General features: G+C 44.5%; 2 protein-coding genes and 1 long non-coding RNA gene across 10 annotated transcripts in view; 1 reads left to right on the forward strand and 2 right to left on the reverse strand.

Moving 5' to 3' along the window:
* USP49 (ubiquitin specific peptidase 49) overlaps window positions 1–3923 on the forward strand; it is a 93178-nt gene extending 89255 nt beyond the window's left edge. For all 8 annotated transcript variants that reach the window (XM_041723593.1, XM_041723617.1, XM_041723586.1 and 5 more), the window contains 3 exons: window positions 1799–1907; window positions 2466–2671; window positions 3644–3923. In XM_041723593.1, the coding sequence (XP_041579527.1) occupies window positions 1799–1907; window positions 2466–2671; window positions 3644–3834 (506 nt within the window). In that variant the 3' untranslated portion in view covers window positions 3835–3923. The remainder of the gene's footprint in view (window positions 1–1798; window positions 1908–2465; window positions 2672–3643) is intronic.
* On the reverse strand, window positions 637–4936 carry LOC121472483. Its single transcript, XR_005982934.1, has 2 exons — window positions 4477–4936; window positions 637–2217 (listed from the first exon to the last, which is right to left on the reverse strand). It is a non-coding gene; the product is annotated as an uncharacterized LOC121472483 (long non-coding RNA).
* A 5163-nt stretch (window positions 4937–10099) lies between these two features.
* On the reverse strand, window positions 10100–11501 carry TOMM6 (translocase of outer mitochondrial membrane 6). The gene is made up of 3 exons (XM_041723692.1): window positions 11214–11501; window positions 10644–10748; window positions 10100–10420 (listed from the first exon to the last, which is right to left on the reverse strand). The coding sequence occupies exons 1-2, from the start codon at window positions 11339–11341 to the stop codon at window positions 10652–10654; spliced, it is 225 nt and encodes a 74-aa protein (XP_041579626.1). The 5' UTR covers window positions 11342–11501; the 3' UTR covers window positions 10100–10420; window positions 10644–10651.
* Window positions 11502–11772: the final 271 nt, after the last annotated feature.

Raw genomic sequence — 11772 nt, forward strand, 5'->3', positions numbered from 1 at the left:
GAAAGCTGTGGGGAAGGTATGGGATGCATTATTGTGCTTATGAAGTTTTGAAACTATCAGTCTTCTCCCTCTCTTTGTGGCCACCTTAATCAAATGGAGACAGAGTCAGTAATTTCTTTTTCTTTGTGAATTTCATTTTAGGGAAACAAAAGCCGGATTCTATATTGTTTTCATGGTAGCTCACATACTCCCTCTACTGAGAGTGGCAGTCACTGCCAGGGTTCCTAGGCAGTGCTGCAATAATTTTGAAAAATGTGCTGGTGAATTAGAATGTAAAATAAGGCCAGGACTCCTTTTGAATTCTCTTTCTGTTCATGCCCCCACATATCATGACCACCAGGCCTAGTAAAAGGTTCTGTGACACACCCATTCTGCTGCATTCCATTATAAGAACCAGCAGCTCCATATCCTATTGTCACAGGAAGCCCCGTGAAGCATCCTCTGGTTGTGATTTGCTGCCTTTCATGAGTGGTATAGACAGGACTTAGATGGCAGGCTCTTCAGACCCTGAGACCGTGATATCTCAAAGACAACGGTTATCACAGTGGACCACTAATTTTATATTCCCATCCATTCACCAATCTAATTAATTTAATAATCGAGCAGTCATTAGTAAATGGGTATAGAGAAGGCTTCTGATGGAAATTAAGAGAACTTTATTTCCATTGTTTATTTGATGTAATTTAGAAATGCTTTCCTCTCACAATTTGGTATTTTTAGAAACAAAATTAGAGTCTGAGCACTGGTTCTTCTTTGGACTGGATGAATTTGGCCAGCCTTTGTCTACCTGGTCCTCCATGTCCAGCAGTCTTTTATCCAAAAATTAGGTACAGCATAAAACTATAAAGCCAGTTTCTTTTCTAAATATTTGTATATGCCACAAACAATTCATGCTGAAAAAAAATCTGTTTACATATCCTGTCCTTTGGTAATCCTGTGCTGCCTTACTTTTTTCCTAAGCCTGAATTATATGATTTATTCCCCATTTTACAGAAGAAACGGAGGTTGAGAGTTTGAACAGCATACAACTAGCTGTGAGCAGGAGATAGAATTAGGCCTACCTGATGAAAACAAAAACGTTTAAAGTTATATTCTGGTGTGTCATAATTTAAGTGATAAACCCACATATATATAGGCATAGAACCCTAATGTGCATCTATGCTGCATGCATGCTGTTGCAGTGACCCTTCAGTATATTCCATTAATAAATCCATGATATCAGGAATATACCACCCTAAACCCATACCAGTTTTGGAGGCTACTTGATGCAAAAATTTAGAAGTGGATATATCAGGATTGGGTTTGGTTTTTCATTTAACTCAAATAATAATGACCTAAAATAAGATACAGTTTTGTTTTGTTTTGTTTTGTTTTGTTTTTACTGTTTTATAAAAGAAGTCTGAAGGACATTTAGGGGTTAGCACAGTATCTGCACGGCCATTGGGGATCCAGGCTCTTTCCATTTTTCAACTTGACTAGTTCAAGGCTTCTATCCCCAAGGTTACCTCATGGTCGAAGAAGAGCAGTTGCAGTCATCGTAAGAGTGCCCCCACACAATCATCCCTTTCCTCTCTGGCAAAAGGGCCGTAGCCGCACCAGGAAGGCACGGGGGATTGGGGGAGGGGGTCCGCTGAGAAATAGAGTCTGACAGAGGGTCACAGCACTGCCCCAGATGAAACTGAGGTCCCAGTACTGAGAAATAAGGAGAGGGCATATTGGGTGGCAAGTCGTCTCACCATAGCTAGGAAAGAACAAGACTCTTCATGATCTATGTCTTATACCTTCCCAAACCATATAGGCAAACGACGAAAATCCAATCCCAAACCCCTTGTTCTGAGTGAAGCTAGAAAGCAGTTAATGATCTACAGACTACCTCAGGTCCTCCGGCTGCACCTTAAAAGATTCAGGTGAGCTTGCTCTGGGGGCTCCCAGGTGGTTGTGAGCTTGGGGATATAGCTGCTTCAAAGGCTTTGGTGAGGGCAGATGTCTCCTTTGGTGTTGGGAAGGGAAGCCTGTTCCCTAGAGACCTTGCATGTTCCATGGAGATGACATGCTTCCCGCCCAGGAAGGCATGTTAACGTGGGGGCCCAGGACAGGGCTTCAGCTCTCATGGCCCTGTTTCATCAGGTAGCTCGCGCTGGGTGTATATTGCTTGAGGATTCTCTAGCCTCACCTGGGCTTATGTAAAGTCATCTTCAGAGCCGAGAATGACATAGTCTGTGAAGAGAAGAGCAGGCAGTAAACTACAAAAAGATTATTGCCTGAACTGCTTGTTTTAGGGACTTCTAGTTTCAAAGTACGTCACGGAACGTTCACAGGAAATACATGTGGACACTGATCACTGTTTTATTGATGCAGAAGCCAAATCTGAAAGGTTATGTTTTCTCGGTTCCCTGTTTTACCTTCCTTTACCTAGGATAGCATATGCCATTTTTTACTATAAGAAACTTCTATCCCTGTTTTAGGTGGTCTGGCCGTAATCATCGAGAGAAGATTGGGGTCCATGTCGTCTTTGACCAGGTATTAACCATGGAACCTTACTGCTGCAGGGACATGCTCTCCTCTCTTGACAAAGAGACCTTTGCCTATGATCTCTCCGCAGTGGTCATGCATCACGGGAAAGGGTTTGGCTCAGGACACTACACAGCCTATTGCTACAACACAGAGGGAGGTGCGTGCGCTTTACTCTGTGGGGTGGGGGACACGGAAAAGGGTTGGTTTGTCCACATTCCATCACTTTCCTTTTATGTCATCTATAGGGGGATATTACATACATTAAAATCTAGTGGAAAGAATTATGAAAGTTGGATTCAATTTTTGGATATAACACCAAGTGACCACATAAGATTGTTCTAAGAATTGACAGGAACTGACACATGTAAAAGTACTTAGCACGGTTCCTAGCACATAATGCTCAGTTAATGTTTGAGGCTTCTCATGATTCTTAATACTTCTACAGACCTCCATTTCCGTCGTAGTTATGCAGAAATGCTATGACTCTTATAACCTCATAGAGATCCTGTATGAGTCTCATTAGCCCCAGCTCACGATAGAGCTGAAGCCATTTCCCGAGTACTTTCTATGTCCTTACCACCTCCCTTACTGTGGGAGGTGTGGGGATACAAGGGCCCCTTCCAAGGAGCTTTCTGTCCTGGGCACCCCAGACCAGAGCCTCCCAGCTACTGCACTGAGGAGGGTGGGCTTCGGCTGTGTTTCTCATAACGAACCCCTTACCCCTCAAGGTAGCTGGGGTGGAATAACTTTTTATTCCTTCTAAATTTCCCTTCATCACTCCTCCCCATGTACATTTCACCTGTGCTCCTCCTCTTCCCATCTCTTAGCCCGTCTTCAGGCTGCCTTTGTAGAGGGCCCTAGTAAGCAATGAAAAAGCCTGGATAAAATGAGGACAGAAATTACAGCCAGTCGATACTGTAAGCAGTATTTTGGTGGGCTTGGGTGGAGTTGAAGCCAGCCGTCACAGGGAAATCTATTGGTTTGTTTACCCCACCACCAGCACCACCAGTCAGGGGTTGGCTCTGTACAGAACTCCTCTGTCCCTTTCTTCATCTCCTGGTTTTGCCTGCCAATTGGAAATACAAGTGGGGTAGTCACTTTCTCTCTTTCTTTCCTTTGGTTTTCCTAGGTTTTTGGGTCCACTGCAATGACTCAAAGCTGAATGTATGCAGTGTCGAGGAAGTGTGCAAAACTCAAGCCTACATCCTTTTTTACACTCAAAGAACAGTTCAGGGCAATGCAAGAATTTCAGAAACCCAACTCCAAGCTCAGGTGCAGTCCAGCAACAACGATGAGGGCAGACCACGGCCCTTCCACTGAATGGGAGGCATGTTTCAAGGACTGGCTTGCTTTTAAATTGTTGGTGTTTATACATCTTTCCTCTTACAGGAAGTAAGGTTTAGTGCAGGAACAAAATACTAAGTTTGCCTCACTGGGACTACAGCAGAAGGTGCCAGCCAGGTGACTCATGTCTTATCCTAAAATCTGTAGTCACTTCCTTTTGAATGGATTGGGAATTCCCTCCTTTGATAAAACAAATCAAAAGGAGTAACTTCTATGAAGATTCTTTCATCAGTTGCTTCTGAATATAGAGGATCTGGGTGGAGGAAAGAGGGGGTAAATTGATCATATGTAGCCAGGAGAGCAGCCATGTTTTCTTTCCATTATGTGATCCCCCCGCTAATCAGGATCTCCTTGCAGCCCCAGAAGAACCCTCCTGATGTGAGCAGCCCTGGACAGAGCACGTGAAGGGGTGGGGGCAGGGGCCTGGGCTGGCAGCTTGCCGGATGGAATTGGTTCCAAGGCAGGAGGTGAATAATAAGGATTTGTTCCCACAAAGGAAGTAACCCTCAAGGGTTGAAAACTTGCAGACTTCCTTTTTTAGGGGATAGCAGAAGAGCGGAATGAGATGCATAGAGCAAATTTCCCCATGCAAAATGGGAGGTTTTTCAAGTCTCCTACCTTCCCTGGCTAGTGCCATTTGATCATTCCACATCATCTAAGACTGGCATGAACATCCCTTCATTCTGAAGAAGGAGCAGTTCATATGGGGAAGCAATAAACTGGCAGATGACCTGTTCTTTGTTGCATGCTGAGCCTAAGGGTATCTCTGGCTGCCCAGTTCCATAGCATATCCCTGGTTCAGGTGTAGGGCAAGCACATGGTTTGGTTTAAACTGGTCTTTAGGTCAGTTGTCCAAGGCTGTCTCAGAACTCAGTTGAGGGTAGGCAAGGATGCCTGGCAGTCCCAGTCTTATCTGAATGCCCATCACCTGTTCTTGTCTTGGTGCAGGGTGCAGCTTTTCTTAGCCTGCAGCTTCTTTCTTGCACCTGGAGGGACAGAACATTCTTGTTTGGGAACTTCTGCTTTCCTAGGGCTTAGGAATCTGCCCCCTTACGTCCAAACAGTTCATTGCTGCTGTCCCTGGCCTGTTTCCTCCCCAATTTGATAATCCCTGTTTCTTTACCCACCTGCATTCAGCCCATTGGAAGGGGGGTGGGGGGTAGGGGGAAGAGTGCCCTGTCCTTTACTTAAGTGCTAGTAAAATACATCTTTCTTTTTATAGCGGTTAAGTTTGTAAGTGGAATGAAACTGCCCAGATGGAAACCCTCCTCCCCATCAGAGACCACTGAATTTACCTTCTCACTCCTGCAGTTAGACTCACCAGGAACAGCAAACGCCAGCCGGAACTGTCACTGCAGGGGCTGCTGCAGCCTGCCTCAGCCAATCAGAAGCTGAGTGTCTCATAATAAGGTTTCAGTTCAGGTAGCAGTACTGTTGTCACTCAAAGGAAGCAGATATGGAGGGAGTTTGGGGGAGGGTGGGAGGTTGGGAAAAGAGAGGGTAAGAGAGGGTCGTAGCTTAGGGGTGTCGGTGAGCCCCATTTCCAGATCAGATCTGTAGCATGTGCTGTTGACCTCTTTTGAGATGAACTCTCCCATAGGACCTGCCAGGTAGCGCTGAGACATGGAAGAAATTCAGACAAAATGGCTCACCCTGATAAAGAAGGGGGAGTGACTATATTTTAAATTAAACTTGCTTTTTCCAACACTGTGAGATTTCTGTAATACTTAGCTTTTATTTGGAAGCGATAGCGTATGGCATTTTTTATGCTATTTGGTTTATATGGTCTACTGCAGGCTTCTTTGTACAAGCTTGGCCTGGGCTCGCCCTCTCCTGGACACTGTTTTAAAGTGTTACAGCTGCCCATGTTGCCAGAGGCTCTGATATAAAGCTGTACTCTCTAGATCCACATTTTTAAGTTGGCAGGATTGATGATGACTTTTTGCAGCAATGGAAAAGTTCATTAACTCAACAAAAACAAAAGACAAAACCCAAGGAGAGTAAAAAAGAAAATACAAATTGTGCCTCATCTGTCTTTGAATGCTATATTTATTATTCTAGATAAAGAGAACTTACAAATGGAAAAGAACTAATAGAGCATCTACTTCATCCCTCCGGCTGTCCAGGGGGAAATACTTAAGAAAAATGAACATTTAATGAAAAATTAAAAGATCTTCAAATTTAATTTTTAAAGATAGTTTTATACCAAATATTTATAAGAATTATTAAGCAGATTTAAGGACTTTGTGAAATAAGCCCTTAACTTAGCTGAGCACCCCTGTATCAAACTAATAAAATTGTTTAAAATAAGCTGGAAAAGAAACCACTACCAGAGTCCTCACTGAGCTGCATACTCTCGAAGGTGCCCCTGCAGTCACAGACACCTCAGGTACCCAGAGGCAGCAGCACTAGACGCTGTTGAGAAGTTAGTATTTATGGAGATTTTTATTAAAGAGTTCCCTGCTGCATAAGCCAATGGCTGTTGTGAGGGAAGTGTCCCTTTGCCTTTAATTTATTTACATATTGGAAGTAGATGGATTTCTTAGTTGCATCTTACTTTAAACTGAAACATTCTAAAGAGAAGAAGATAAGAACAAGGTAGACATTGACTAGATGCTGCCAAATCAGACCCAAGATCTCCTAACTAAACCTGATGGGGCCTACTGCTCCCAGACAAGTAGTTAGTGTCCCGTTCCAGGAACCCTTTGTAGTTGGCTGGTGTGTTTACTTTCTGCTGTAGCCAGCCAAGATGAATGCACCCTGGCCCTCAAAAAGGATTTTTACCTCAGTCTAGTTTGACCCTCATACTTGTGGTTGCCTCTGAGATAAGCATCCATGCTAGTTTAAAAAAAAAAAAAAATAGGAATGCCCTTAACAGCCAGGAACTGAAGCTCTTATTAAATGGTGGGCAGAGCTCTTGCCAGTTTTGATCCAGCCCCTTCTCGGGCCCTCTGAGGGGGGCAGTGCCACACTGAAAAGAATTTCCAGATGTCTCTTAAAATGTCATGAATAAAATTAGAAACTGTAGAAGTGTTAATGTGTCCTATGGACTCAATAGCAGAGTTTATTTTTGTTTTTAATGGCAAGGCTTCTAGAGTCAATGATTGTATGAGTTCCCTACTGTGGCTATGCTTATAGCTCCATCCAAGTGCAAGAACTGATGAAGTGAATTGGCTGGCAGTGGGGCATAAGCCTGAGAGAGGTTGACAGTAGTACAGAATGAAAACTTGCTTGGGTTGTGGGGGTGGGATGTGGGTGGGCAGGCAGGGAGGGGGAAATGGGAGTTTGTTTTACTTATTGATAAAGCTTTGTGAACTAATTTTATACAATTCATAACATTTGGTGCCTTGTACCCAGTTATGGTTTGCATGGGATTGAAAAGATTAAGGGAAAAGATGCCTCCTTGTCATTTTGGGTGACAAATGGGTCTGTACAGTGTAAAGGACATTTGATATAAGACTTTTAAAAAGCATTTCATCTCCATGTGTGTGAAAGATAATTATTCTTACCAGCAGGTTCTGAAATTTTACTGTAATGTCCAAAATCTTTGGATTTGTGACTATTCATCAAATGGCTGCTTTTCAAGGCAGACTGTATACCCCGTTCTGTCTCAGCACCTCTTTTACGTTCCAAACATTAACTTGGGCCTTTTCAGGTAGGCTGGGAGTGCTACTTCTTCCCAAACATATACTATACCCTTGTCGGGTTATATATTATGAGTGGAAGAGTTGTTCTTCCAGCTGGTTGGGAGAGCACAAATGTTCAGAAAGGGCCTTTTTTTCCTAATGCTGGACAACTTAGAAGTCGAACAAAAATGGTTCCTCCTGAAGGATTACCTTTCTTAGTTCTGAAGTTCTTTTGCACAAAATTTCAGGAAGCAGTGTAGAACACAATCCCCAATATGTGAACCTTTAGATTATAAGGCAAGCCAGTGCACTGTGTAATATGTAAAAGAGAAGGCTCAAAGAACCTGCCCCAGCCCTCCAGCCTCTTCCCCTGGCAGGTGCTGACTGGGATGATGCTGAGTGGCTGAGGAAGGGGAGAAGACCTAGTCTGCTCACCTGCAGGGCTGTTTATAGCCTGTTCCTTTTACTCTGATCTTAAGGTTTCCATTGAGCTTGTGAGACTTCACCAAAGGGTGTTTAAAAAGCTCACCACTTGAAGCACATTTGAAAATTGGTTCTTTCGGCCTAATTACTGGCCTAATTAGGTGAGGTTGTACTTTTGGAGCAAAATCTCCCATGGTAACTTAGTTTTTTTACTGGGTAAGTATGCATCTCCCTGGTGGTTCAGATTCTTTTTAAAATCAGCACTAAAGCTGAAAGCACCTTCTGACTGTGAGTTTAGTTTAGATCTTTCACATTTAACCATTGTCTTGGTCTAGGGCTTCAACTGACCAGTGTTTATTCTTTCAACCCACACATTGCTCTAAATACACTATAGCTAGCTACTCCAGCATTGATCAAATGGTCATTCTTGTGGACTCTTCCCATACTTATTTCTGCTGGCACGTTTCCATTTAAAATCTAACCACGTAATCTGAGATTTTTGTAGTGCTATGTTACTCAGCCAGGGCTAAAAATCATATGACAAATGTGAAACCGACTTTGCTTGGGAAGAATATTGTGTTGGAATGGTGAAGGCCAGCATTTCAATTTATGGAATTAATAACTGTTCATCAGAATTCGGGAAAATTGTAGATTTGATAGCTTTACTTGCTAAATTCTTAACACTGAGGAATTAAGCCAGTTTAAATGAAACTTTACCTTGCCAGTATTACGGCTTTATAAACCCACTAACAGTAAATTCTATTTCTTGAAGCTAAAACGTAAAATTTTGAGTGAAATACGAATTATGCTTTGGAAGCTGCCATGTCTTAATTTTTGCTGGATTTTTATTTTCAATCTTAAAAAACTTTGTAAAACAGAACTCTTCAGTTATGAGTAGATCGGGCCGCAGACTAAGGATCTGTTTCATGCCTATGAAGAACAGGAGATGCTTGTATTATCTTAGCAGTGATCTGATGCAGATCTGAAGGGGCTTAGAATTTATGCTGTGGCTTAAGTTTCCTTTCTGGTCACGATGGGGGAGGGTTCAAACCCAAGCTTTGCTCTCATGTGTGTGACCATTTCTCATCCTAACACCTAGTAAGATGGGTGTTAAGACCTGTCAAGTCGTCTGTGGTCCTAGCGTAGAATCTTTCAGGGTCTTGGCTTCTTGGTAAGCAAGCCATCCACAGGCCTGAATTCACACATGCTCAACCTCCTCCCCAACAGATGGAGCCTACCTGATGACTGCAAGAGAACGGGACTTTGTAAAACATACACAATCTGATTCCCAAGATTTCTTAACGAGATTTATGCCGGTTAGGCCACTGTGGTGCATTCATACTGACCCCTCGGCCCTTTCCAGTTCATACCCTTTAATCCCATATCCCTTCCATAGGAAACTTGACGTGGAAAAGCAGGATTTTAAAAAATACCTAATAGATGGGCTCCTGGCTAGCTGTCAGAGCATGCAACTCTTGATCTCAGGGTCATGAGTTGGAGCCCCATGTTGGGTGTAGAAAGACTCAATAAATAAACTTTTAAAAAATAAAAAATGCCTAGAATAAAACAACCAGAAAAAAATTGGCTAGGGGGAAAACTGTCTCTCTCCACATTTTTCTGAGCCTACATGAGTCTTTTCCACTGCCAGTTCCTTACGTATTCCATTTCCAAAGAACTCCCAACTCTTGGGACAGTGGCACTACCATGAGTTTCAGGTCAGAGAACATCTATTTCCTCGTGAAGGAAACCGCTTCCTCAAGCAGTGTCACTTAGTACCCGCTGCCCAGGCTGACTCACCTTGCCTCCACCTGCGTATCACTGCCCTCTTTCTACCAAGAGATCCCACTCGATTATAGCAACAATGCCCCCCTGGTGCCTGGAAAACCCACCTGGTGCAGTAAAATGCTATGCAACACCAAATGGCTTCTTCCCCTACTTCTGCTCAAAAGTGGAAATTCCTCAAAAACCACGTTTCACCTTATGTTGGCATCAGTGTACAGTGGCTACGGTTTTCTTTTCTTTTTTCTTTTCCTTTTAATATGAAGCAAACCACCTCTGTTACAATTCATGTTTGGGGCTCGTTCATGTCTCTAAAATCATGATAAAAATCATGTTTTTATGATTTTTGTAAATCTTGACTTTTTACACCTTGTTTTTGTAAGCTAAAGTTTCTTATTAAAAGAATAAAATGATGGTCTTTGTATATGTCTTTATTCCAAATATTTCTTAAAATATCATTAGGTTATTCCTCAGGACAAGAGCAAAGATCACCCCCTGCAGAAACTTAGGAACTATGTACAGAACTTTACAGAACAGAGGACAACACTTTGGCTGAAACCTGACTGCTGACCAGAGAATGGAGTTCTGAGTGGGCTCAAGGAGACGAAGCAATTGGGAAGGGAAGGTGGTCTGATTGAAGCTTCAACTTCCAAGAGGGCTAAGTCTTGTGACGGTCATAAATTGGAGGCTCTAGTTTTGGAAGGTTCAAGTACAGCACAGGGGGTTCCATGTGTCTGCAATCAGACAACAGGACAACAGTGGCATTAGAAATGTAAAAGCACTGGAGGAAAATTAGTAAGAGACTCAAAATTCCTCATAACATCTGTAAACACATTTAACTAGGAACAGCCAAGGACTTCTATCAAATCTCCTTCCTGTATTTTGTGAAGAGATGACAAATATTATTGCTTCTCTCAACCTCTAGAGCTCCCAAACCCGCAGAGCTCAGGTTCTTACCTATTTGGCTACACCCCCGGCTGAGGTGCCATTAGGTCAATGTCACTCAAATTCCTAGCCAGCCAAACTCCCGCAGCAAAAAGTCCCAAATTGAGGATCAAGTTCCTGGAAAAAGAACATCTCATTAATCTTGTCGTCACTGACTCACTTGTCTTTAGTTAAGGAAAGATACTGGGGGAAAGCCTTGCCATCACCGCCCTGGAAAAATCTTCGGAGGCATAAACGCTTTTAGAATTGCAAGAACGTAGAGCTTTACAATGGTAGGTTGCCCAAGAACTATATGGTTACTTGGAGTCCGTTTCTGTATCCATTGAGCAGAATCAAATGCAAAGGACAATTAAACACTCGCCTAGGCCTGTTTGTGTTGGCGCCTCTTTTTCCCGGGTCCCCCTGGTCAGGGTGAGAATTCTCTAGACATAGCCCAGTAACTCAAAAGATCGCTTCTGCCGCACGGGAACTCTCCCAGCCAAGGACCGCTCCAATGCTCAGCCAGAGCAACGCAGAGGCGCCAGGCTGGGCGCAGGGGGCTCGGAGGGCCGGAAAAGGACAAGCTCCCGGGGCCTCGGTTACCTCCGGAAGTCGTTCCTGTCGGTGGCGAAACGGTAGACGCCCCGGAGCCAATCTCCCACGTTGTCTGGAATTTCGGGTGCTTCATTTGGCGCGCCGGCAGCGCTCACGCCGACCCCGCTGGAAGCCATAGCTGCACCCTCACGATCCGCAAGGCGTCTCCCGACGCAGCGCGTAGGCGCCGGCGCCCGCGGAGCACGCCACTTCCGGCCTCGCACTTCCGCCGGCGACGGGCCGGCAGGGGGCGCCGCGGCCCGGGGGAGAGCGAGAGGTCCCGGGCTGCGCGTCCTCCAGCTCCGCGAGGTGGGGAGCTCCCTCCAGGCCTGCGGCTCGCCTGCCTAGGCACGGCCACACGTGGTCTCTGAGCGCTCCCTTCATTGGCTCAGGAAGATGCTGGGGCGGGGCCGCCCCAGCCGTGGGGGTGGGCCTAGGGGCTAGCCCAGCAGGGGACGCGTAGCTTTGCGGGGTGGGGTTTCCCCCAAGAAAGTCTCCGTCTGAAGGCTTAGGATGCGCAGGCTTAAGAGGGAGCACTCCAAGTTCGTGACCTGGCCGCCTCTCCCAG

This window comes from Vulpes lagopus, chromosome 1, assembly GCF_018345385.1.
Source record: "Vulpes lagopus strain Blue_001 chromosome 1, ASM1834538v1, whole genome shotgun sequence".
NCBI classification, from domain to species: domain Eukaryota; kingdom Metazoa; phylum Chordata; class Mammalia; order Carnivora; family Canidae; genus Vulpes; species Vulpes lagopus.

Bases quoted from the DNA above. Each gene is read 5' to 3' on its own strand.
- TOMM6 (XM_041723692.1), bottom strand. From the start codon at position 11,341: ATGGCTTCCAGCGGGGTCGGCGTGAGCGCTGCCGGCGCGCCAAATGAA. The intron at 10,749-11,213 runs GTAACCGAGGCC...TTCTTTTTCCAG, and splicing joins GACAGGAACGACTTCCGGAG to GAACTTGATCCTCAATTTGG.